We start from the raw sequence: 25,039 nt of genomic DNA, 5'->3' as shown, positions 1-25,039 counted from the left end.
CATGAGCTTGCTTCGCTCGGATAGAAAGACGACCGACTTTGCCGGCGGTTGCTCGGACGTCGTGCTGCTCTTTTTCTAAATTGACGCCACAAGTATCGGCTTCGCGTCTACGCGGCCGATTTGGGGCGCGTTGCTCGGCCGATTGAGTGAGCGGGTGCAGCAGCAGCCAGAGCAGCTACACAATCGTGATTCTCGTGAATGATATACGGCCCTCGATCCCTCCACATGATTGGCGCATGAAGGCTCGCTGCAGCGCAGCAGCGAGTTCGGTGCGGTTGCTCCGAAACGGTGCTGATGCAGCGGCTGCACGCGGTTGCGATTCAAATTCATGATTACAAGGTTCACGATTGCGGTCGCGCTGGATGACGTCCTAGCTGATGCGATAGGTACTGCACGGCCATTTCGTGTACCGTACCGGTATAGGCAAGAGAAGCAAAGCAAACAGAGCAAGCAAGTCGACTTTATCGGTAAAGCCCCGATCGACATAGCTGGCCGACGTATAAGAAGTTCTCCCTTGGCTGGCATCTCACTTGTACCTTTCTTCCACCATCATACTCGAGCCTTCTCCATCCGCCCTGCTCCTCACTGAAAGTGTTGCCGCACTTCACATCTCGCCAACATGGCTTCATCCAGCAGCGCCTCCCCATCAGGTTGGCTTCCCACCTTTACTAGCCTCGACTATGCCAAGTTCTTTTCTGCCGGCGCTTTGTGCGCTACGGCTACCCACGGCGCCATGACGCCCGTGGATGTGGTCAAGACTCGAAGTACGTTGCGCATTATATTTGTGGTGCTGCAAGATGACAGTCGAGCTGCGCTAGTAGCTGTGACGTGGTGCTCATATCACTGACGTTGATCACTCCCACTGTGCCGTAGTCCAACTGGAGCCCAAGGGATCCAAATTGAATGGCATGGCCACCATGACTAGGCACATCATTGCTAGCGAAGGCCCATCTGGCCTGCTTGCCGGCTTTGGCCCCACAGCAGTGGGCTACCTCATCCGTGAGTCACGAATGTCGGCAGAGCAGACCGCAGCATCACGTTGCCAGTCTCTAGTAACGTGTGCTGATAAGCGTCCCCTTGTGCGTTCCTCAAGAGGGAGGAGCAAAGTTTGCCGGTTTCGAATTTTTCAAGCTGCAGGGAGCTAAGCTGGCGGGTAGCAGAGAAGCAGCAGAACAATACCGCACAGCGATCTATGTTGGAGGATCCAGCGCTGCGGAGCTCATCGCCACTTCGCTTTTGACTCCCTTGGAAGCGGCTCGCATTCGTCTGGTTTCGACTAGAGGATACGCGAGCGGCTTGGTTGGCGCTGTTGGGCGCATGGCCAAGGAAGGAGGTCTGAGGGAATTCTACGCTGGTTATGCTCCCATCCTCTGCAAGCAAATCCCCTACGCCATAGGTCAAGTGAGTGACTTGCACCCTTTAGGTAGTGCAGTGACGCCCGTGACTGGACACTGAGGGCTCTTTTCCCCCCCCCCGCAATCTCACCTCACCACCACAGTTCACCACCATGGAGACCCTGTCGGACCTGCAGATTACAAAAGATCTCAAAGCGAAGGGCCACGCAGCCGAAGTGGCCGTTGATCTGGGTAATGGTGTGCTAGCAGGCTTCGCAGCTGCAATTCTCTCTCATCCCGCCGACACTCTTCTTTCGAAGATCAACCGAGGAGGCGGAGGTTCAGGTTCAGCAATGAGCAAGCTGATCGTGCTTGCCAAGGAGACTGGACCCGTCGGTATCTGGGCAGGTTTGGGTACAAGAATGCTCATGACCGGTTTCCTGATCGCCGGTCAGTTTGCCCTCTACGCTCAAATCAAAAAGGCGGTCGGCGCTCCTCCTGGCATCGCCATCGCCAAGGCAAAGGATAGCTCCAAAGCTTGAGCATTTTCCTTTCGTCTTACCCAAAAGCAGAGCGATACGCCCAAGCTTCCTTTTTGCTCTGAACTTGTCTCAACTTCTTGCCTCGACCCATGGTCAGCTGTCTGTATTACTAGCACGCCAAGACCGTTCAAGCGCTTCTCATGCCAAATTTTGATGGCATTACTGCAGCTAATCCTGTAGATCGATACACGCTTCAACAGTGCAGGAATTGAGAAGCGGATCACACAACTAATGACGTGGGGAATAGGAGACTGCGAGCGCTGGATACGATGAGCCGAAGCGAGACTTGCAGATGTCATGTTCAATATCAGCGAAGCATGCGTGATCGCACTCTACGCTTCGAAAGCCCATTTGCCGCGAATAGGTCCTCCGTGAATGCGCTCAGCCTCGACCAGCACCTCTTTCTGTCCAGCATTCTCCAGTCCCCTGGGACCAGCTTCTTCGATGCGGTAGCCTTGCTTGCCTGCGGCAGTGAAGCGACGAGCGCCGTACCTATTCTCTGGAGCGACGAAAGCGCGTTCCCAGAGGTAGCGCAAGCTGCCTGGAGCAGCAGAGGGCATGTACTAAGGTCCAAGTGTCGAGGCGAAGGAGTAAAAGGAGCGAGAGAGAGAGAGAGACAGACGATCAGCGTTCGTTCGCCCAAATGACATGCGAATAGAGCGTGCGATGGATATGCGCTCACGATTGGCTCATTCTCCACCCAATTAGGATAGCTCCTAGGCTTGCTTGCCTTCCTAGCCTTCTCCTCGCCGCCGACCGGACATACGCGCCCGTCTGCAGCCTTGGCACCGGAAGCGGGACAGACGCCCATGTCGACAGAGCCGTCCAGTATGTTGTCGGTGCCGAGGGGCAACAGAGTCTTGGGAATTGAACGCGGAGCGCAGAAGAGCAGCACGAATGTCCCGACGGCTCGCAGTGCCAGCGAAGTGCTGCTGGAGACCCATGCAGTAGGCGTAGCCAGTCCGAAGGCTTTGCGTAGGCGATCTGAGAGGAGAGAAGCTGTACACGAAGCAGCGCGAGTGCAAACGAACGTCTTTAGCAAATGTTGGCGAGGTACATGGCGCGCGACGAGACGAGGACAGCGCGTCGCTCACCGATGATGGGGAAGAAGGGCGCACGCAGAGCGCGAGGCACGTGGTACAAGAGCAGGTGAATCGTCTCGACGGCGACCTCGTGATTCTGGGGAGCAAAGACCATGTGTTCCTGCTCGTAAGACTCGGCCCAAACCTTCATAGCTTCCAAGGTGTCTGGAATATCCTTGATGTTGAGGCATCGACCAGAATGGTAAAAGACGGTGAAGAGCGCTTCAGCTTCTAGAGGCGTGGCATCGCGCCATCCGGCCTTCTTGTACCATAGCACCGGCTCCAGCATGAATGTGCTGAGCGTGTACAGCATGTCGTCGTTGGAGATCGGAGCACCGTGCGGACCGTGCAGAGCGTCGGCTCGACGATGCAAGAAATTGATGCGCGCAAAAGCGATTGCTGAACGTGGATCGTCCGCATCCGGCCAGAGCTCGTCTTCACCTGCTCGTCCGACATCGTTCTTGTCCAGATCCAGGGCAGGCAAGGCGTAGGTAAAGAATGCGGCGATGAGCACCGCCGTGTCGGCATACCTTCGCGATGCTTTGTCGGAGTGTCTGCGTACGAGAAACGGGTGCGGCGTGCGCAGGCATGGACAGCAGCCAGCAGCAGCACGGATCAGAGACGTGTTGCACGCGTCAGTCTGGGTCACTTGTTGGGAGTATGAGACGGCGCACATCACATTCCGTCCCGGCCACTCACACAAACTGGCCGGTGCGCAAGAGAATCTGACCGTGCAAATCAAAGCCGAGGAGGTCGGCATGCAGCGCAAAGATAGGCGGGCAGGCAGGCAGGCATCTTAGCTGTCAGAATGCGTGATGGGCTGCTTGGCGCGCGCGGGCGGTACATCAGGCAGGCAGTCACCGAGTCATGTCTCACTTTGCTGATGGATGGAATACCATAAGTCTTGAACAGGCTGAACTCCAGCGACTTTAGCGTGACGAAAGGTTGTTCCAGCGCGCTCATGTCTAAGACGTTGACGTGAATGGCGTGATCGACGTGATCAGCGAAGGGTGAGACACGCGGCGGCGGCGGCGGCGGTGAAGTATATAGCTTCCCCGCGCAGCTCATATGTCTCTCTCTCTCTCTCTCTCATGACTCACTTCGGAAGATGTACTGTGCATCTCTTACACCGCGTAAACCGCTCTTGTTCATGCGCTTCAGACCGCGCTTCTCGTCCTCCTTGCTCAGAGCGTACTTGCCCTCGAAACGCTTCTCTACGGCATCGCGGTGATGGAAGCGAACGGTGCGAACGTAGGCCATGCGTACCGCGAGCAGAGCGAGTATCAGTCCACTCGTGGCCCACGGACTTGCTGTGAGGTTGAGCAACATTATAAAAGTGCGGTCGGTCACAAGGAGGATGCGCTTCTTGTCGGAAAAAGGATGAAGAGCGAGAGGACGTGTCAAGTTGGCACGCTCCACGGGAACAAGGCTAGCTTGTAGTCTTGAGATCTCTTGCCTTCTCGTCAAAGTGGTGCGCCAATTTTGGTCACTACAAGTATGAGGGTCGTCATGAAGAGGGAGGCTTGCACTCACGACTTTCTGATTGATTGATACGAAACATTGGGAAACCGTGATCTGCCCAGCTAGCACACGCACCCGCCGAAACTGACCTGTGCACCAATGAGCCTCGGTAGAAATGTAACCGGTCAAAGCTTAGCGTGGATGCCGGAAAAAGCCCGCATCGCATCGCATCGCGTTGCCTTGCTTGGGTGTGTGCTGCTGCTGGCCCTTACCCCGCATCTGCACAGGAAGCGTTGAGTCGTGACAGGGTGCGGTCCTGCTGCCGTCTCCCACCACCACCGGCTAGGAAGGCGGTGCGGCGGAAAATGGTGAGAAGAGGGGTCCCACCATATGTGACAACGCCCGCACGCAACCCATGCGCAGCTTCCATCTCGAGGTACTGCGTATCGTCTGCCATTCATTCAGATTCCGAAGCTTCGTCGAGCCTCGTTACTTGGACATTGATTCCTGCTTCGAAAAGCCCACGCATTCCCCAGCGTGAAAGAAGAAGTATTTCCGTCTGTCTGTTCGGGCATCGATCACGTCAAGCTCGTAGCAGGCTGGGCCAGCTGCTACGTAGACGCTGCCCGATCATGATTGGCGCAAAAAGACTGTTGTTCGTCTGGATGCAGCCAGCATCCGGCATGCGAGTGGCCGGACTGGCCAGTCATGACGGCCCGACAGTCAGGAGTCGAGCTTTCGAAATGACATGCGTGATGGCAGTCAGCGAGAGTGCATGATCGCGGAGCCTAAGCTACTGCCATACCGCATTCAAGTCGTAGCGATGTACATGCGTTGCTCGGTGCTGCTCGCTTCGGAGAGCGAGGCTGTCTGTTCCGTTGAGACAGCGCGCACCCCTACCTACCCACGACAATGTTGCGCGGCCTTGCAATCATACTCGTGACGGCATCCACAATGGGGACAAATAAATGCATTTCAAAGCGACTCGTGCTGCTAGTGCTGCTACTTGGCCAACCAAGCTCCTACCACCTCCCACCACTTGTCCGGATTGTCGCACATTGGCAAGTGGCCAGACGCGGGAATGGCCTCGAAATGCACGTTGGCGCTCGAGTCTTGCTCCCGCACCTGCTGAGCCAGCGCTCGCAGCGTCTCCGGTAGTTTGCCGTCGTGCTCTCCTGCGATCAGCAGAGCCTTCGTCTTCGCCAACGCCTCTAGCAGACCAGCTTGAAGCAGATCGTAGCTCTGCAGTGCCCGGGCACCCTTTTCGAACCCGTCCACGGACGTTGTGGATACGAGTTCATGCAGCTTGTCTCTCACCTCGAGAGTTGCGTTTGTCTGCTCGCCAAACCAGCGAGGTACAGTCTGATCAGCCAAATGCGACATGGACTCTCTCCTTGCCAAGTCTATCCTGTCGTTCCAAGCCTGAACATTGGCGCTAGGAGTCGAGGCTTGTGTGTCGCATGCAATGACGCGTTCGGCTAATTGTGGATGTCTGACTGCAAAAGACAGCGCTGTAGCACCACCTTGACTGACGCCGATGACTGCGTACGCCTTGTCGATACCGTACGCAGAGAGGATTTCGGCGACGTCATCAGCCAAGATTTCCATGGTACATGCTTCACCCGGAACGCTAGACCTTCCGTGCCCTCTTTGATCGTACGAGATTACGTTATAGCCTGCCTTTTGAAAGTGCGGCAAGACCCATTTCCACATCGTGAGATTTGTCATCAGAGAGTTGACAAGGATGATCCAAGGAGCGTTGACACTAGTGAAGCTTACGCTACTCGCCAACCTGCATCCACCTCCAGTCTTGACGTCGATGTAGCGATAAGAGGTGTCGTCTGATGTTGTGAGAGGGGATGAATTGTCCATACCAGGAACTGGCACGGGTGCAGCTGCTTTGTCATCAATGTCCAGCGCCACTAGAAATCGCGAGACCATGTTGTACACTGCGGTTGTAGCCACTGCCTCGACGACCTTTCTATTCGCTGCAGTCTCGTCCTCTCCAGCTTTTTGAAACGCGGATCTAGCTGCCTCGAACGTCTCATCCGATACCTGCACCTTGGTCGTCATTTCGTCTGCTAATGAAAGCATTGCAGCTTGGATGCTCGACAATGAGCCAGCTCCTGGCCTGGTAGAAGACAAAGCTGGGACGCCAAGATCGCCAATACGATTGAGTTGCTCCGTGCTGACACCCTCTTCGCGCGCCACCTTTTCGTGTTGGATCCATTCAAAGGCTGCTTTGTTTCTAGCGGCCACCCTCAAAATCTTGATGAGAATGATTGAACGCACAGCAAGGCAGTGTTGAGTATTCACTGTGGCCTGCTCGCGTCGACACAGGCATCGCGAGAACGTACCATGATTTCTCGCAAATCGCCCTCCAGCTGACTACCCGTCCTCACGGCTCCTAGCAGTGTGTTCCATCCCTGAGCGATGGGCGGAGCGTTGAGCAGCATGCCATCAAGAGATGTTAGTCCCCTCGCCCCTCGTCTCTGACGGATGGCATCTGCCACAGCATCGCTCCCGGCGGGGGGAAAGACGTAAGGTACTCGAGGCATCGTAGAAGAGATCTGACTTGACGATGCACTGCTCAAAGTGATCTGTTCTTGACGATGCTGGTGGCAAAAGAAGGAAGGAGGGTGGGCGGGGCTTCAAGTCTTGGAGCGCATTGCAAACCCATCGCTCTTCACGATTCAGCAGCACTCGTGAGGAGGTAAAGTTCTGAGGCGTCCCGCAACTTAGCAGGCCGGGCGCGCGACTCTCCCACCTAGCTCCGATCGGAACGGAAAAAAGTCGGTCCGTGCCTCAGCTTGCGCCGCGGCCCAGCAGCAGGGAGCGCGGGGATGAGCACGCGCATGCTGTGCGCGTAGCTGATCCCGCGCGGATGCTTGCCCAAAACCACTCTTGACTATACTCATAAACACTCACGACTTTCATTGACTTCTCGCAAGCACGGAAGCAATCGTGCATCGTGAATCAAAAATCGCATCGTGAACAAGGAATTTCGACTTCAAGTCAGACGACGCAGGTCTGTCGATGGCAAGAAGCTTTTTGGTCTGAACCAAGGGCAGCCAGTGTAGATCATTTGAGGCTTTGTGTGGAAGTAACACAAACACGTCGTGACTGACAAATTTGCAAGACCAGAGTCAGAAGAGGAGCTCTATGACAGCGACTGCATTGTCAGGCATATCTTAAGCCCCTCCGCGAGCTTTGCGAGCTCCTTTGAAATCATTCTTTACGCGGCGGCGCTCGCAACAGCGTGATAGTCGGCAGCAAAAGAGCTAAATTCCGACGAGGGCCGAACACGCATACCCAACTTCGCTCGCTTGGTGATTCTTCTGGCAAAACAGCATCAACGGCGACGCTTTGCCATTGCGATATTTCATGCATATCGCCATCAATCTCGACAGCCATACACCTCCCGGGCCACATCATCCCATCTGCTCCCTGTTACTTTGTATTGGCCAGCATAACGCGCTTCCATGTCGTGTATTCTGCTCCCAACAATGACCAAGCTATGCAGTGGTGCTCCAAACGCTGTATGAGCCCTCTCTTCCGCTCTCTGCGCCCTTCTCTTGTCCAGCTCCGCCTCCGAAGCCAGCTCGTCCGCATCGTCCGCCTCTTCCTCTGCTCGTGCTTCCTCTGGCGTAGCTGCGGCCAACGCGTGCAGCTCAGCTAGCGTACCGGCATAGATGCCCTCGCTTTCCGCTCCCATTCTACACAGCGCTACCGCCAGAGTGTTTTGCGCACTCAAAATGGGAGCGACAGGAAGCGAAGATTTTGCCAGACCTTGTGAATGCGCTTCGGAAGCCGAGAGCAGCTTTTCGATGAGTTGAGGGATTAGCATGTAGCGAGGTGGTTGGTACCTTTGGATGCCCCTGAAGCGCAGGCGGATTGCAAGGCAGAGAAGACTGTCAGGACGCTCTGCGATTGTGGTGCATGCTTCGTCGCCTCGGCTGCTCACCTGGCCATATCCTCTTCGCTCTGTTCTCTAACCTTGATGTCGCCCAGGACCAAGGTGTGCATGCCATGCTGAAGGTTCTCTGCGATTCTGGGCAACCAACTGTCCACCTGAGCAAAAGGCACGCTGACAGTCTGTCCGAAGTTGTAAGGTTGCAAGCCCGAACTCGCAATGGCCGTCATGATGCTGGCATTGTGCACCACTCGCACAGTCGCTCCCGAAGCTTTTGCGCGAAGAATCAAGTCGGTGTGCGTCGTGGCTGATAGCGGATCGCCGACTACGCAAAAACTGACATTGCCATCTTTGCAGTCTCGGATGATGTCATCAGCTTCCAGCTCTACCGTCTCTCGATGCGCCATGATGACCGGTTTCCCCCACAACTTTTCCAGTGCGCTCGTGTTGGAGAGCATGAGAATGGAGGTGTACGCCTCAAGGTAGACGCGGGAGGAGGATCGGATGGCTTCCAAGCCGCGAAGTGTGATGTCCTTCTCATCTGCCAGGCCTAGGCCTATGATGTACAGCACCATGACGAGTACTTGGCGAGCTAGAAAGTTTGGTGCGTCGAGGATGAATGGCAATGATACCAAGTATGGCCGTGCTTTCGTCTTGCGACCGATGCTCCCCTATCCGTGTCTGGAGCTGTGCCGGGTGGAGAAGGATGGAGGCAAGCGTGAGTGTATTGCGCGAGATTGCAAAGTTGAACCGGGCCGGCTGCGTTGACACTGCGAGCAGGACGAAGGTGCGTGGTCAGAGAGTGCGGTGCGAGTCCCTGCCGGCCCTGCGTAGGTTCAAGGTTCAAGGTGAAAGCAGGGGCCAAGCTGCGCTGCGCGCGCTCGGGATTGATCAGGTCAAACATCGCGATTTTCATTTGAGCGAGGCGGTGCTGATTTTCGCGCACGCGACTCAGCGTGCGCGTCTGCCGCGGCGTTGCACTCGTGCAAAGGCGTGTATAGTTACGGTATACAATCACGAATAGTATACACGCCTGCTGGTGATGGTGGCGCTGAGCTGCATGCTGATGATCCTCCACCTTCTCCACGCTCTCCCCGCTACCATCCGTCTCACTGACTAGGTCCAAGATCGCTATAGGCGCAGCTCTGAGGTCACGACAGTCATGACAACGCGAGACTAAGAAGTCAGATTTTGGCCTTGCACGCCGTCAAGATGTCACTCGAAGAGCTCTTCAACGTCACGCGAGCCGCCGCAAAGGCTCGCCGATTCGGTGGAGCGGAGGAGGACGAAGAGGATGCCAAGCACAATTATGGATACTCTGCAGCAGATCGAATTGATCCCGTTGTGGTTTGCGCTTTGTGAGTCGCGACCTCTTCCGCGTCGCCTTCCTGTTGCCATGCGCCACGCTTATCCATCGGTGCCTGCTCCCCCTCTGACCACCGGCGTAGCTGCTCAAAGCGAAATTCGGCATACACATGTCCTCAGTGCAACGCTCGATACTGCAGCCTGGCATGCTTTCGCTCACCGCAGCACGACAGATGTTCCAAGCCTTTTGTAGATCGCGTGCTGCGAGAGGAACTGGGAGAAGAAGGTTTTGCAGGCGCCCACGGCTTCAAAGCGACGGATGCAGAGCGTACGGAGGTAATGGAGCTTCTCAGAAGGTTTCGACAACAGCAAATCGAGGATGAGACGGGAGTCGATGCTCATGACGCATCGGATGAAGAGTGCGATAATGATAATGCGTCTCTACAGCTACCCGCCGATTTTGATCCAGGTGAGCAAATAGCTTCCCGAGCACGCGCATGTATGCTACATTCACTCACATGTCCAGTTTTCGCTGGCAGAGAGCGCAGATACTTCACAGATCATATCGGCACTGTCACATTCACAGCGCGACGCGTTCCTTGCTTTTGCCCTTCAAGATCACAAGCGCGCTCGGAATGGCGAGGAGGAGGACGGACCGTGGTGGACCGCATCGTCGTCAAAGCGAAGACTGCCAAGTCGGAAGAGCAAAGAATTCAGTGATGAGGCCAGCAGATTGAGACCGCCGACGGAAGCCGCATCGCTGCGCTACAACTTGCTGGCTGTACTCCTAGTGTACGCCCACCTCACTCGACACTTGGACGTCTCCGCACTTCAGGAGGTGATGCTCTTTGACGACAACAAGAAATCTCAGCAAGCATCCGAGACACTGAGTACTGGGGCTCACGGGAGTGCTCCGACGCAAGAAGAGGAGTACAAGTATGCCGATATGCCACCTCTCGAGAATGTGCCTGACACGGGAGGCCAGTCGCTCGCAACCGTGCCCGAGCGGCCTGCCGAGCCAGAACAAGGACCAGAAGTTGAGGACGGTGCTCGACGCCCCGTCCCAGCATTGAGCCGCCCTGAAGAAAGGCTGAAACATGATGCGCTGTCATCGATCATGGCACAAGAAGCGGCGACACAGAAGAGAGTGGCAAAGGATATTGCAGCGCGCGCACTGCCATTCGTCAACGCGATCAAGGGCGAACAGTCTAGGACGCAATTTGGGAGCGTCGAAGAGGTGGCCTTTGATGTCTTGAGTCGGCTTGGGAGGCATTGGCGTGAATCTGCAGCGCAGATGCTCGCGCTGCTTCAGGATTCCCTTCGCTTGATTTTCCCAGCTGTAGAAGAGGAGACTGGATCGTCGTTATTGGAGCTCGCACTCTCCGACCTTGCGCTGGTCCTTTCGCAGCACGGCAGGAAGAAGATGGTCTTTTACGCGGCAATGTGGCGAAGCGCAGTCGCAGACAAGATCAGGCAAGATTTCAAAGAAGAGATTCAATCCCATTGCGAGGTACTACAGAATGAATTAAATCGCGCGGTAGAGGAGGAGAGGTTGGATGCGGTGAGGGAGAGAGAGGAGAATGCTGCGAATATGCTGAACGACCGCCGTGTACCAGCTGCAAATAGCAGAATTCGAGAAATGTCATAGCTCTCGAAGCAAAGGAGTCGAATCAAGAGTGAGCAGGCTCATCCGTAGAAGACACAATCAGAGTGTGACTATGAGTTTGCAATCAGTAGCAGTAGTGAATCTTGGTGGAGAGTTGGATGTGTGCTGTGTGCTGTGCTGTGCTGTGTTGGCTGAGCTTGTGCCTGCGCCGCGTCGAGCTCGTTGAGAATGCCGACGCCACGTGGTCTCGATGGTCTGTGTGCAGATGCACGCGCGGCGGCGACCTTCACCAATTCACGGATTTGTGAAGGCTCTGTCGTCTGCTGCGAACAGCATGAGGCCGGCAACCGTTGAACCCAAAATACGGAAGTTGAAGATTACGGTCTGTTATTCAAGATTCAATTGTGATCATGTTCGTGGCGCCAGAAACATGGCTGCAGCGAGCACGAAGGATATTCATGCTGAGTTAAATTTGAATGCTGCGCGAGTGGGAATGGTCTGACACAATTCGAGATCACTATTCACGATACAAGATTTGCGTTGATGCCACCAGGCAGAGTTTTTGAAAGTCAAAACCCGAATCTAGATGAATATAGCTTTGGTGCTCTTCCAGGACTCAAATAAGACTCTTCTGTAATTTATGTCCGCATTCCCAAATCAAGAATATGAAGTTAGATTCAGCAGTCAATAGTGCTTGACCTCGCCGCGCGTAGTCGCCATGGGTTTGTCGGACAAGCTCGTCGCGGGACCTTCTTTTGCTGGTCCTATACAAAGAACGAATTTTTGTTTGCGGGCGAGCCGTGGGTCAAGTGAGTGGTCACGTGTTTCAAACATCTCTTGTTCTCTCTTGCCGTCTTGCGCTTCGGCCCGCACAGAAAACGCCTACTGATGAGTCGTGGGCAGGTGTATTGCGAGAGAGCAGCAGCAGCAGCCAGCGAAAGAGTGGGGGCAACGAACGCACAGTCAGCAGCTATAAGCTGGGTGCAGTACTGTAGTCTATGTGTGTGTAGCAGGCTCGAGCAGCAAGCGTGCTGCAGCAGCCGCTTGCTTGGTTTGCCGTGCGACTGCACTGCTTTGGCGCCTACAGCTTCGCGGGGCCTTGCGTTGGCTGCTTGCTGCATGCTGTAGCCACGCGAGATGGCTGCTGCTGCTCGCGGAGCTTACGCGGTCGCGCACGTCACACTGTGTGAGTGCTGTGGCTGCTACAGGTCACGAGTATCCGGTGCGGTACTACTAGCCATGAGCGAGACAGCAGCTGACTGGGCCGGACCAGCAGGCGCAGGCAGCAGGAGCAAGCAGGCAGGCAAGCAGGCAGGCAGGCAGCAGGTAGGCAGAGAGGCAGCAGCAAGCGCGTGAGCGCGGCTCTTCGGCCTCCAAAGGTCTGAGCGATCTGCGCGAGCAAAGTCGAGACGAGAGTAAGAGGAGAGTCAGAGTCCACCTTCAAGTCGCGAGTCCTCCTGATGGCAGCGAAGAGGCGCGGGAGACGATGCACACGCAATTCACGATTCGAGATCTCCAAAATTTCCGCTTTGCTCCTTGTACGGGTCCATGACGAACCATCAAAGCAAGTGATTAGTGAATAGTGGGCAAGATCGCTTGCTACTTGCACCACAAGCGCCACCTCATTGCACCCATCCTCGACACCAGACATCTGGCATAACTCGTGGCCTGTTCGAAACAGAGCGGCTCGATTCGTTCGGACTTCTCTGGTATTCCGGCCTTTACCGCTACACTCTCTTTATCACCTACAGCGCATTTGACCTCGCTCACCCAGCGTCTCCTGCGCTGGTCGACTTGATCTGATCCTGCTTGTTCCTGCGTTGCTGGCTCAGCGTTTCATTCCGCTGTCCACCACGCGGAGACCGAGATGGCCAAGGCCAAGGCGCCAGTGAGGGCTCAGCCTGCTGTCACAGCTCCGCCGGCCAGTGCTCAACAGCAGTCGCCCAGAGCAGCGCCTGTAGCGGAGCACAACTCCACTTCGACCCCCTCGGCTACCGCTGCAGCAGCCGCTGCCGCTGCGAAGAAGAAGAAAAAGAAGGCCAAAGGGAAAAAGGCGGACACGGACGAGTATGCAGATGATACAGGCTCCCCCACGCTCGGAGATGGCGTGCCTCTGAGTGTCGGCAATGGAGGCCTGGAGGGTGTCAATCACGCCCAATCACCGCATGCTGGTGCTCGCAAAGATCCTTACTCGACTGCCGCCCAAGCACAGGCAGACTTGCTCGCCACAGCGAGCGATCTCTACCGCCGCATCGAGGCAGACCCTCAAGGCATTCCGGATGATGATGCGTACTGGACCTCGCTGCCAGCGCACCTTCGCACTTTCATTCGCAATGCGTTGCCCTTGGGTCAGCTGCCTGCGTCTGCTCAGATGAACCCCAACGATCCCAAGTCCCGGCAAGCATCCACTCAAGCGATGATCGCGGTCGCGCAGCAACTCGCTCAAGCGGCGCATGCCTCTCAGCGCCATCTGCAGCAGTACCCTGGCGGCACACATCCTTACACCGGTCTGCCGTTCGACCCTTCCATCTTTGCAGACTTGGCCATGCATCCGGACACCGCACTGCCCCTTCATCCGCACCCCAACTACACTACAGACAGTGGTGCTCAGCTGCACTACACCACGGGTGCGCCAGGCTCCAATCCACCCCCCACTCAGCCACCTGGAGAGCCTTTACCGGCGCCTGTGTTGTTGGTGAATGAGTACGGAGAGGAGACGGGGGAGTATGATGATGAGTACTACTCTGATGAAGAGCTGGATCACGCCGATGCAGCGGCTGCGGCGGCTCTTGACCGAGGCTTGATACAAGGGCCGGATGGTCAATGGGTTCAGGATGTTTCCAGAGCAAACCTCACCAACGGGGCGCCACAGTCGGCTGCTGCGAAGAAAAAGAACAAGAAGAAAAAGAAGAAGGGAGTCGGGGCCAACGCAGGGCAGGAACTGCTGCCACCTGTTCCGGCACCGGCGCCTCTGGCACCTTCTGCTCGTAGCCCAGCAGCTCCGCCGGCACCACAGCCCCCTCCGGCGCCGCGGTCGAATGCTCCGGCCAGTAACGCACCTCCGCCACCAAGTTCCAGAGCGGCGGGCAAGCAGCCCATGACGTTCACTTCCAACGCTGCGGGCAAGGCTCCAGCGCCACCTCGAGCAACCGCGAACGGGCATGCGCATTCAGCAGCTTCAGGGAAGAGGCCTGCTTCCGCGACCGGCTCATCGCATGCACACGGCTCAACAGCGAATGGACATGTGAGCCAGCCGCCGCGGATTTGGTCTACGAGCACTGCTGAAGAGCGGGAGCGGATTAAAGAGTTCTGGCTTGCTCTCAATGAGAAAGAGAGGAGGAGTTTAGTGCAAGTGGAGAAGGACGCGGTGCTGCGCAAGATGAAAGATCAGCAAAAGCATCATTGCTCGTGCGCGGTCTGCGGGCGCAAAAGGAATGCGATAGAGGACGAACTCGATGTGCTCTATGACTGCTACTATGAGGAGCTGGAACAGTATGCCAATCATCAGCGCCAATATGTGTCAAGCGGCGGGACGATTCCGCCTCCTCCCGGTCCGGGTCCCTTTCCTGGCTCTGTGCAAGTGGACAGTAACGGCATGGTCATTGAAGGCAATCAACCTAGCAAGACCACTGCTGTTACTGCTGCTGCTGCGGAGCGACAGCCCACAGTCAGACAGCCCCACAAAAGAGGTCCACCGGCACCTCCAGACGAGGGGTACACTGATGAAGAGCTCGAAGGCTCGGAAGAGGACTACGAGTATGAGGATGAGGAAGGAGACGAGGAAGAAGGCGACCCTGAGCTTGACGAGCATGATGTCAAAGGTGGCGCGCGTCGCCGAAGGGCTCCTGCGCCCGCTGCGAACAATGCTGCCGGTCGAGACTTCCTCAGCTTCGGATCATCTTTGACTGTCAAAGGTAGGTAGGGTTTTTGGGATCTTAGGCTCCCGCGATGTCTAGGTGCCGCAAGCTTTAGAGACTCTGCTGACTTTCGTCGTCACTCCGCAATCCTCCCATCCCTGACTCACCCACCCGCCGCTAAACGCCTTCCTCATGACTTGTGCTCACTGCTGCCTGACCTACGATGCCACTTGCTGCACAACAGCAGGAGGAATTCTCACAGTAGCAGACGATCTCTTGAAGAATGATGGGCAGAAGTTCATCGAGATGATGGAGCAGCTCGCTGAGCGTCGTGCAATTCGCGAGGAGGAGGTTCGAGAAGAGCTGGACGCATCGCGGGATGGCGATGGCGAAGCCGATGACGACGAAGCAGACGATGAGGAAGATGATGAAGACCTCGAAGACCCTGCTGTGAGTGTTTCAGCCGCCCGAATTTGGCAGGTCGGGCTGTTGATCGATGGCAAACCTCTGCGCATGACCACAGGATGCCCTTACAGATGAGCAGAGGATGGAGGAAGGACGTCGCATGTTCCAGATCTTTGCCGCGCGCATGTTCGAGCAGCGCGTGCTGCAAGCGTACCGAGAGCGTGTAAGTAGGCGGGCGCATGAGGCCTGTCGGTTTTCAGAGCGGCGCCTTGACTGGGATGATCTGCCGATGTCACACAGATTGCCCAAGAACGACAGCTGCAACTTCTCCGCGAACTCGAAGAAGAGGATGCTGCCGAGAAGGAACGCGATGCGAAGCGAGCCAAGGAGAGCTTGCGCAAGAAGGACAAGAAGAAGTAAGTTGCGAACGCCATGCCCCCTCTGATCAAGCCAGCTAATCTTTGATCCTCTCTTGATGCACCTAGGCAAGCGAAAGCTGTCAAGGAGGAGGAGCGTGCCAAACGCGATGCCGAGAAGGCTGCTGCGGAGGCTGCTACCCGAGAGAAGCTTGAGAAACAGCGCGAGGCGGAGCTGAAGCGCCAAGAGGAAGTGCGGCAGAAGCGCGAGGCTGAACGTAAAGCACAGCTCGAAGAGAAGGCGAAGAAGGACGAGGAGCGACGTAAGCGTTTGGAAGAGCAGGAGGCGGAGAAGGAGCGCAAGCGCAAGGAGAAGGAAGAAAAGCTTCGTCTCGAACGCGAAGCGCGAGAGGCAAAGGAGCGGGAGCGCAAAGCAGCCGAAGATGAGATCAGGCAGCAGAAGGAGCTGAAGGAGAAGGAAGAGGCCGAGCGAAGAGCCAAGAGGGAGAAAGACAGAAAGGCAGCCGAGGTTGCCAAAGCTGAGAAAGAAGCAGCTGAGCGTGCGGCTTCGCAGGCCAAAGCAAATCAGCTTGCGCAACAACAGCGAGCGGCTGCTGCGGCCGCTGCAGCTGCGAAGGCACCTGTCCCTTCGCCTCCTGGATCCACGCCCACTACGGCTCCTGTCTCGCCCTCGGGATCTCGAGCCCAAATTCCAATGTCGCCTGTTCCCAGATCTCCTGCTGCAGCTGCTGCTCTGGCCACTGCTTCGGCCTCTTCACCGCGAAGTAGAGGTGCAACTTTGCCATCTTCTCCAGGCTCTGCCATGGGAAACCTTCATCAGGGATCAGCATCTGGCCAAGGATCATCTCTGGCCGGTCTCGGTCGCTCTCAGCCGCCAGCTGCCCGCCCTCTGCAAAGCTCGGCAGGTGTGCAGCTGCCCTCAGCTCCTCATGCAGTCGCGCATCAAGGCCAACACACGCAGGCGCCTGTGCAAGCGACCAATTTCTCGAGCGGTTCTTCCTTGCCGGCTCCTCCTCAAGGTTTGCCTGCTAGGCCGATTCTGAACACGGCCCAGCCGCAGCAACCTGCTGGTCTCCCGACATCAGCGCCGAGCTCTGCGTCGCTTCCGCGAGCCCCTGCTGGTGCAGCCACCTCTGCCAGCCCTGCCACCGGCCCTGCGTTCTCTTCTGCAGTGGGAATGCAAGTTCCTTCAAGCGCGCCTCCTGTTCAGCGAAGCACAGCCGCTACGCCAAGTGCGAGCAGTGGTGGACCCTCCCAGTCTTTCAGTCACTTGCAGCAGCACCTGCCATTCCAGCAACCAGGTCAAATCGGACAGCCCAAGGCCTCGCCATTGCCGGGCGATCCGCGTGCGTTCGCTTCTCCGGTCTATGGTCATGCTGCAGCCTCGGGCCTGGAAGGTCTGCGTTCTCCACCTTTGCCCAATGGCCTGCCCAGCGGTATGAACCACAATTTGGAAGGCATACCCTCACCGACTGTTGGAAACGCTACCGCGTCTCTTTCGCAGCTGAGCCTCGCAGGCATGCCCGGAGCCCAAACTCACGGCGCACCTCTCTCAGGAGGAAGCGGTGCAGGCGTCGCTGGCCATTCTCGGTCGCCATCTTCAGCTCTGGGCAGCGAGCCAAGCTACCGCCCTAGCTCCAACAGCTTCTCCGTGAACCGCGCTGTTCATCGCAGCAATGCTGGGCCCATCGGTCCCATTGGGCGACCTCCGACTGCAGAGCCTTTCGACAGCTCCATTGCTCTTGGCAGCATTGGAGGCGGCATTGGCAGCGGCATCGGTTCTTCAGGCAGCTCCGCAATCGGATCAGGTGTCGCTCGTGCTCCAAGCCCCAGGTTGCCGGATGGCATTCTGGGAAGCTCAGCCCTCGGCGGTGATGACGAGCTCGTACAGCCGCAACCTCGGCGCACAAGTCACGCTACAGCACCCGGTGCAGGTGGTCCTTTCTTCAGTGGTGGCGGCGCCTTCGGCGCAGCTTCGCCCTGGGGACCTGCTCGCCCGTCACAAGGTGCGCCCAGTGGTCTTGGCGGGCTCGGCCCTTCGCTCGCCTCCCCCGGAGGGGCATTTGGAAGTCTTGCTTCGCCCGGGCCTATGCCGACTAGTGCAGCTTCAGGATCAAGCTTTGCTGCCGCTGACCCTTGGGCCAGAGCTGCAAATGGCTGGGACCGTGCTAGGACTGCTTGGGAGCCTGCGCCGATGGCTCACGGAGCTGCTGGGTTTGGTCCGCCAGGTTCAGCAAATCAGAGACCAGGAGGCGTGGGCAACAGCAGCGGAAGTGGCAGCGGTAACGGTGGATACGGCGCGCCCGGCAGCGGATTCTGAGTTCGTTTTCGACCACCGCAACCGCAATCTCATGATCCCTTGCTCCACCCTCGCGTCTCACACGAAATGCTCTTCGCCTTGCCGCGCCGTCTTTTACACATCATCTCTCTCCTCTTCCCTTTTCCGCACGTCCATCATTCGTGCCACTCCATCCCCAGTTCGTCTCGTAAGTTTCGCAAACGCCGATGCGCCATAACAAAATCGATCTATTCCATGCTCTGCTTCTCCCCGCACGGTAGAGCGCGCTGTATGTGTGGCACGGTCCTATCAGCACATCGCTCAGGCTGTTGTGGTCGATTCATGAATTTGAGTAGCGCGAAAGCAAGTTGACGAGCCGAAAATCATGGGCCAATCAAACAGGACTGCTGGGGAATGTGCACAAGAAGGTTGAGCGTCTAGTCTGAAAGGGTTTGGAAGTTCTGCTCGATCTGCTGATTGAGCTTGTCCAGCTCGGACTGCACCGATTCCTCGCCATCGCCAGGGTGCAGGAACTGTTTGAGAAAGTATGGATGGAAAAGCGTGAGAAGGCGGCAGCCATGCATGTGGATTGCGGTCGGAGGCTCACCTTCATCTGGGTCAGACCATGAATGACGTCGCCAGAGTGATCGCGGATTTTGGCCCAGGTCATATCAGGGTTCGAGTTGATGGCAGCCTGCGCCTTGTCGTAGAAGTCCACCAAATTCTTCAGCATACCGCTGTGAAATGTACAACGATCGCAACAAAGGCAAGGATGATGTCAGTGGCCTACGTGATGGAATGAAGGAGGATACAGACTACTTACGCAGACTTGTAAAAGGGACAGTATTGGTCCCAAGCACTGATACCGTTTTGAGCCAAGAAATCATTCTTGACGATGTTCGCAACCTCCAGCGTCACTTTGTCGTTCTCACCCAATGCGCTCTTTCCGACCAGCTGCACAATTTCTGCCAGACTGGTGTCTTGCTGAAGCAAGTCCTTCGCAGTAGATCGAAGCTTGATAAAGCCTGGAGAATTCTTCTCGTAGTGGCCTTCCAATGCTTGCACGTAATTCGAGTATGATGCATCCCAGTTGACGGAGGGGAAATGCTTGCGCTGAGCCAGCTTCTTGTCCAATCCCCAGAAAGCGCCTACAATACCAAGGGTTGAAGAAGTGACAGGGTCTGAGAAGTCTCCTCCTGGTGGCGAGACGGCTCCGACAATGCTGACACTTCCTGTTCTTTCTGGAGAGCCCAAGCAGGTGACTTTACCCGCACGCTCGTAGAACGAGGCCAACTTTGCTCCGAGGTAGGCAGGGTAGCCACTGTCTGCTGGCATTTCTGCCAATCGACCGCTGATCTCACGCAGAGCTTCTGCCCATCGAGAAGTAGAGTCCGCCATCATGGCAACGTTGTAGCCCTGGTCTCGGAAGTACTCCGACAGGGTGATACCAGTGTAAATGGAGGCTTCACGAGCTGCGACGGGCATGTTGGACGTGTTGGCCACGAGCGTCGTACGTTTCATGATGGGCTGCTCTTTGCCGTCACGGGTCAAGGTCAATTCTGGGAACTCCGCCAAGACTTCCGCCATCTCGTTACCGCGCTCGCCACCTGATAAACACAGAGACCAAGCTTGTCAGCTCGAGCTTTGCAATCATTTGTGTGGCTAGTGACCCTCGCATACTCACAGCCGACGTAAGTGATGATGTCCGAGTTGGAGAATTTCGAAAGAGCTTGAGAAATGACAGTCTTTCCGCAACCGAAAGCACCGGGAATGGCAGTAGTACCGCCTTGAATGCAAGGGAAGAGTGTGTCAAGCACTCTCTGACCTGTGAGCAGCGGCTGATTTGCGACGAGCTTCTCAGTGGTAGGTCTGGGTGCACGGACTGGCCAAAGCTGCATCAAAGAGTGCTTCGACTTTTGACCTTGGAAGTCGACTTCGAGCACAATGTCGTCGACGTTGTAGGATCCCGCCTCGGCGATGCTGGTGATTGTACCTCTGGCTCTTGGGCCCAGCATGATCTTGTGGTCCGTCAAGAGCGTGTTCTCAAAGACGCTACCGAAAATATCACCACCAGAGATGTGATCTCCGACCTTGAGGTTGGTGGGCTTAAAGTCCCACTGCAGCTCCCGGTTCAACGCTTGTGTGTTGATGCCGCGAGCTACAGTTGGGGAAAGAGATTCAGAACGGAGTTCGACTCATCTGAGAGTCGGAGCAATCTCCAACTCACGAATGTAAATGCCCTGACTCTTCTTCATAATGCCTTCCAATGGTCTCTGAATCCCTGCAAGCGAGCGAAATGATCAAGTCACAGCGTCAAACACCTCATCAAACAGCTCGTAGCACCTTCGTGATTGCATCACTTGCCCATCCTGCTCACCATCGTAGATGTTCTCCATCAAGCCAGGACCCAGCTCGACGGAAAGGGGTTTGCCGGTAGAGAGCACTGGGTCTCCGACAGACACACCGCTCGTCTCTTCATAGACCTGTATAGTCACCTTGTCCGCATCGATACGAATGATCTCTCCCACGAGCTCATCGTGTCCCACTCGAACCAGCTCGTACATTTGAGAGCCGATCATGTTCTCGGCAATCACGACGGGTCCAGATACACCAAACACCGATCCGAATCTTCCCTCCCTCTCCTCATCACGGATCTGCAAGCGGCTCGGGCCGGCTCGTCAGCGTCGGACATGACTTGTGCATGACCTAGGGAGGTGCAGACTCACCTTTGGGAGGTTCTTCTTCGCGTTCTCCATTGCGCCGGCCATGATGGGCAGAGTCCTGCTAGGGTACTGCTAGTCGCAAGGAGGAGTGTGATCGAAGGAAGACTTTGGCGTGTGGCAGACTCGGCAGGGGAAAATAAGGTGATGACAGAGGCGAGCTGATGTCGAGGTGAGCGCAGCGCGGACGTAAAGGTAAATGAGGAGTGAAGAGAGCTCGAGCAAGTTGTCCCTGACCGAGTTTACTGGATATTTCCTGCATACAGTCACAGTCAAGAGTACATGTTGTGACGATGGCCCTGCCTGTGCACTGTAGCTCGATCTGCTGCATGGCGGTAGCCTTGGGTCAGCGTTGCGCAGCCCCGAAAGGGGTGCGCCGGTGCGCCCAAGCAAAGCCAACCCAAGCCGAGCCTGCCAAGTGGGACGACCAGAGCGAGCAACGCAGGCCGAGGCACGTGGGCGGCGTGCACGGACGCCTGAGCTCACCCGCTACGCACCGCCTCACTCGGCTGCTCGAACCTCCAATCAGTCAAGTGTGAATCGTGATCCGACTTGCCTTTGAGAGTACCGTCAGTGGTACGTGCGAATCATTCATGATTACATTCACTTTTACAATCATCGGGGATCAGGTGGCGATGACAACATCCACCCCATTCACGATTTTGTTGATTCCGCTCCCAGCGACTGGCAGCTTACTCGTCAAATTGCAACCCACATCGTCCACATTTGGATCACCAGTCGCGGTCTCGACGTGAAGATTCAAGATGGCGAGCTGTTTGCCCTCGCTTCGCTTCTTCGCTGGTCGAAGGGCGGACGAGAAGTACACTTTCGACGATACTCGATCTTCGTCCGCGTCTACATTGGTCGAGGACAAGGCAAGTCATTCGCTTTCAGAACCAAACACATATGGCACATTGAAGGTCGATAATGATGTGCTCAAGTCCAAAAGGTTTTCCTCGCGAGATACCAAGACGCAGCTCGATGCGCTGCGCAGGTTGATGAAAGAGGAAGGCATAAAGGCGTACATCATTCCTAGCGAGGACGCGCACGGCAGCGAGTACACCGCAAAGACGGACGAGAGACGCGCTTTCATCAGTGGGTCAGTCGAGAGAGTAGCTTGTGCACAGCAAACCTGGCGCGGAGAGGGAAGATCTCTGACGTGCCTGAGTTTATGCTCCCTCTTCAGGTTTACTGGCTCTACGGGGATCGCAGTTGTGACGCTTGACGGAGCGCATCTCTTCACGGATGGAAGATATCACGTTCAAGCTCAGGAGCAGCTTGATTCAAATTGGACTCTGCACAAAGTGGGAGTGTACGGCGTGTCTGATTGGGCCGATTGGCTCGTCGATGAGGCTTCCAAAGAGACCATCGCAGTCGGCGTGGATGCGACGCTTGTCTCATTCAGTGAGGAATCTTTACATCTCAGAGGCGCCTTCAATCCATTCAGACTTGAGAAGCTGACCGACGCACAACCTCGCTTTTGACACCTCAGCTACATTGGCAGCGCTCCTCCCCCGCCTGACAAGCCGCGACTCCTCCCTACAATTTCCTACCCGGAATCTCGTGGACGAAATTTGGCGCAGCAGGCCACCACCGAATTTGACGCACATCTACGCACATCCACTCAAGTATGCAGGAGTGACGGCAGGTGATAAGTTGACGAGAGTGGTGGAATGGTTGAAAAGCAAAGGCGCAGCTGGCGATGGACAGAACTTTTCCGAGGGGAGCGCCTTTTTCACTGCTGAGCTCGATCAGATTGCTTGGCTGTTGAATCTGCGCGGTGCAAGCATCCCGGGTAGTCGTGAGTATAGTCTGGTCGTCCAAGTTGCATCATCCAGCAAGCGTCTCATCATACGCGTCCCCTTGCAGCTTTGTTTCCGGCGTATCTGGTCGTGTCTTCCAAGAGCTCGGGATCTACAGGAGGTTACCTGGCAACCCTTTTCGTCTCTTCGCTGCTCTTGTTGCCCGGTTCCGATGCTCGCAAGTGTGTGGAGAGTCTCGGCGTCGAAGTAAAGGACTACGCGGACGTGTTTCCTTGGCTCTTGCAAGGTCGTTGGCGTGGCAGCGAGCAGCCCGGCAAGGTCGATAGCGATGATCAAGCTAGACCTACTTTGGTAGCGGGAGAGAAGGTCAGCTACGCGGTAGTTAACGCTGTCGGAGAGGTGAATACTCCCTATCGAGGCCGCTTGTTGGAGCATCATCGCACTGATTGTGATTCCACGACCGCTCGCAGCACCGTGTCATTCTGTTGCGCTCGACACCGATAGCGATCTGGAAGGCGTGCAAGAACGAGGCCGAGCTTGCTGGTATGAGGGCTGCCTATCTGCGCGACGGAGCCAGCTGGGCGCGCTGGGCTGCATGGCTTGACGAAGCTGTCCGCAGGAGGCACAGGAAGGTGGACGAGTGGCAAGCTGCGCAACAGCTGCGAAGCGTGCGGGAAAAGGATCCTCTGTATGCTGGGTTTGATGCCTATCCAAGCATCTCGGCGAGTGCTGAGGATGCAGGTGAGAGGAGAGAGGGCAGGAGTTCGCTTGATCAAGCGCTTTGGCCTTAGTCTCCTCATTCTCGTCTTTCCGCAACATAGCTCTGCCGCATTTCGAGACACCGGAGGACGGATCGGCCCGTGTAATCGACAGACTGACACCCTATCTGATGGATAGTGGAGGTGAGCTTTTCAAAATGTGGGCAGTTCTGGCTATCTGGACGTTGACACAGATCCGATCATGCAGGGCAATACTTTGATGGTGAGTAAGATGTCTAATTGACGCATATGCTGCTCAAAATCACTCAAGCGTCGAGCTTTTCGACACTAGGCACGATCGACACGACTCGTACCGTGCATTTCGGCAGACCCACAAGCGAGCAGAAACGAGCCTTCACTCGGGTCTTGCAAGGCCAGTGCGTACCGGTTCTGCAGCCGCGGTTTGGTCGACACGCATGATTGAGATTGACCGCGGGTTTCTATTTCTTGCGAATACAGTATTGCCATTCAGCAAGCCGTATTTCCTCGAGGCACTACTGGAGCCACGCTTGACTGTCTGGCAAGACAGCCATTGTGGAGAGATGGATACAACTACTTGCACGGGACCGGACATGGCATTGGCGCGTTCGGAAATGTCCACGAGGGCCCTCAAGGGTTCAGCCAGAGCTCTGGTGGTGCGCTGATCCCTGTGCCGCTTGAAGAGGTGAGCGACGAGTGCTGTGTACTTTCGGTTGAATTCTCTTACGATCATTGCCCTCCTCCTCTTGTCCAACCGAATGCCAGGGCATGTGCATCGTAAGTGCCGCAGCCATACGTTCGTATGTGCGAGTTTGCTGACCACCTCGCATTGCCTTTCTCACAGTCCGACGAGCCCGGACACTACGAGGCGGGCAAGGGAGGGTTTGGCATTCGAACGGAGAGCATCCTGATTGTCAAGAAGGCAAAGACGCACAGAGGCTTTGGTGGCGAAGATGTGAGTATCGCTGGAGCAAGGCGAACGAGCATCTCGCTCACAACCGCCCTCTCGGTGATCGCGCGCTCAGACCTGGTTGAAGTTTGAGAACATCACGCAGGTGCCAAGTGAGTCATAATTGCCCGACCAAGACATGCTTGCTGTCGTGCTTGCTCATCCCCCCCCTCTTTGCGCCTTTGCTTGCGTCTTTAGTCGCGCGGAATTTGGTGGAGCATCAGCTGCTCACACCGAACGAGCAGGCGTGGCTGACGGAGCACAACGAGAAGGTGAAGCGAAATGTTCTTCCGCTGGTGGCGGATGACAAGAGAGCGATCAAGTGGCTGCAAAGCCAGTGAGGCTGCGGCCGAGAATGATGACGCACCGCGATTCTCAAGGCGCAGGTATTGACGATTGAAGATCTGCACGACCAAATGCGTATGCATCTTTGAAGCTTTTGCTCAGGTCAGGGCAACCAACAATGAAGCGAGCCTAGAAATTTTACAGGTCAAGACCACGACTGTCAATTATGTCTGCTGTGTGCCAACTCACACCCGTGACTACGGAAGACAGACATGAGCGTTGGCGCTACAGTGTTTCGGATGAGTCGCGGCTGAGACATCAATCGCGTACGTCGGCTGATGAGCGCGCCTCAGCATGCAGATGTAACTGAGCGCGACGCGAAGGCTACACCAACCCGCCAGAATTCGTTGTTGCATGGGGGAAGA

The 25,039-nt window shown here is 56.2% G+C and overlaps 8 protein-coding genes across 8 annotated transcripts; 4 read left to right on the top strand and 4 right to left on the bottom strand.

The window, feature by feature from the left end:
* Positions 1 to 619: 619 nt before the first annotated feature.
* IE81DRAFT_333346 (mitochondrial carrier) lies at positions 620 to 1,876 on the top strand (the record flags this gene model as incomplete). Its single annotated transcript, XM_025515368.1, has 4 exons — positions 620 to 764; positions 874 to 999; positions 1,094 to 1,401; positions 1,499 to 1,876. 4 exons carry the CDS (start codon positions 620 to 622, stop codon positions 1,874 to 1,876), a joined length of 957 nt encoding a protein of 318 aa, XP_025372679.1.
* Positions 1,877 to 2,208: 332 nt separating this feature from the next.
* IE81DRAFT_285605 (hypothetical protein) lies at positions 2,209 to 4,287 on the bottom strand (the record flags this gene model as incomplete). Its single annotated transcript, XM_025511645.1, has 6 exons — positions 2,209 to 2,439; positions 2,559 to 2,875; positions 2,971 to 3,512; positions 3,658 to 3,683; positions 3,835 to 3,923; positions 4,059 to 4,287. The coding sequence occupies 6 exons, from the start codon at positions 4,285 to 4,287 to the stop codon at positions 2,209 to 2,211; spliced, it is 1,434 nt and encodes a 477-aa protein (XP_025372678.1).
* Positions 4,288 to 5,377: 1,090 nt separating this feature from the next.
* IE81DRAFT_320278 (alpha/beta-hydrolase) lies at positions 5,378 to 7,125 on the bottom strand. The gene is made up of 2 exons (XM_025512971.1): positions 6,777 to 7,125; positions 5,378 to 6,687 (listed from the first exon to the last, which is right to left on the bottom strand). Exons 1-2 carry the CDS (start codon positions 6,975 to 6,977, stop codon positions 5,422 to 5,424), a joined length of 1,467 nt encoding a protein of 488 aa, XP_025372677.1. The 5' UTR covers positions 6,978 to 7,125; the 3' UTR covers positions 5,378 to 5,421.
* Positions 7,126 to 7,451: 326 nt separating this feature from the next.
* On the bottom strand, positions 7,452 to 9,188 carry IE81DRAFT_309221 (putative diphthine synthase). The gene is made up of 2 exons (XM_025512392.1): positions 8,384 to 9,188; positions 7,452 to 8,297 (listed from the first exon to the last, which is right to left on the bottom strand). Exons 1-2 carry the CDS (start codon positions 8,905 to 8,907, stop codon positions 7,817 to 7,819), a joined length of 1,005 nt encoding a protein of 334 aa, XP_025372676.1. The 5' UTR covers positions 8,908 to 9,188; the 3' UTR covers positions 7,452 to 7,816.
* A 166-nt stretch (positions 9,189 to 9,354) lies between these two features.
* Positions 9,355 to 11,314, top strand: IE81DRAFT_339430 (hypothetical protein). The gene is made up of 3 exons (XM_025515576.1): positions 9,355 to 9,690; positions 9,781 to 10,106; positions 10,177 to 11,314. Exons 1-3 carry the CDS (start codon positions 9,545 to 9,547, stop codon positions 11,283 to 11,285), a joined length of 1,581 nt encoding a protein of 526 aa, XP_025372675.1. The 5' UTR covers positions 9,355 to 9,544; the 3' UTR covers positions 11,286 to 11,314.
* A 1,796-nt stretch (positions 11,315 to 13,110) lies between these two features.
* IE81DRAFT_344815 (hypothetical protein) lies at positions 13,111 to 18,202 on the top strand (the record flags this gene model as incomplete). The annotated part of the gene is made up of 5 exons (XM_025515851.1): positions 13,111 to 15,157; positions 15,348 to 15,550; positions 15,624 to 15,728; positions 15,806 to 15,921; positions 15,991 to 18,202. 5 exons carry the CDS (start codon positions 13,111 to 13,113, stop codon positions 18,200 to 18,202), a joined length of 4,683 nt encoding a protein of 1,560 aa, XP_025372674.1.
* A 191-nt stretch (positions 18,203 to 18,393) lies between these two features.
* Positions 18,394 to 21,226, bottom strand: IE81DRAFT_320274 (putative TFP1p-H+-ATPase V1 domain 69 kd catalytic subunit, vacuolar). Its single transcript, XM_025512970.1, has 7 exons — positions 20,887 to 21,226; positions 20,538 to 20,814; positions 20,388 to 20,441; positions 19,845 to 20,318; positions 18,984 to 19,767; positions 18,768 to 18,897; positions 18,394 to 18,693 (listed from the first exon to the last, which is right to left on the bottom strand). The coding sequence occupies exons 1-7, from the start codon at positions 20,926 to 20,928 to the stop codon at positions 18,598 to 18,600; spliced, it is 1,857 nt and encodes a 618-aa protein (XP_025372673.1). The 5' UTR covers positions 20,929 to 21,226; the 3' UTR covers positions 18,394 to 18,597.
* Positions 21,227 to 21,644: 418 nt separating this feature from the next.
* Positions 21,645 to 24,670, top strand: IE81DRAFT_344813 (Creatinase/aminopeptidase; the record flags this gene model as incomplete). The annotated part of the gene is made up of 13 exons (XM_025515850.1): positions 21,645 to 21,979; positions 22,067 to 22,284; positions 22,373 to 22,681; positions 22,750 to 23,042; positions 23,114 to 23,384; positions 23,465 to 23,545; positions 23,610 to 23,624; positions 23,694 to 23,778; positions 23,861 to 24,065; positions 24,146 to 24,157; positions 24,225 to 24,335; positions 24,406 to 24,442; positions 24,528 to 24,670. 13 exons carry the CDS (start codon positions 21,645 to 21,647, stop codon positions 24,668 to 24,670), a joined length of 2,115 nt encoding a protein of 704 aa, XP_025372672.1.
* Between the last annotated feature and the right edge of the window lie 369 nt (positions 24,671 to 25,039).

This window comes from Ceraceosorus guamensis (assembly GCF_003144195.1).
Source record: "Ceraceosorus guamensis strain MCA 4658 unplaced genomic scaffold IE81scaffold_5, whole genome shotgun sequence".
NCBI lineage: Eukaryota > Fungi > Basidiomycota > Exobasidiomycetes > Ceraceosorales > Ceraceosoraceae > Ceraceosorus > Ceraceosorus guamensis.
The sequence above is the reverse complement of the archived record's forward strand: the minus strand, read 5'-3'. Positions and strand labels throughout refer to the sequence as shown.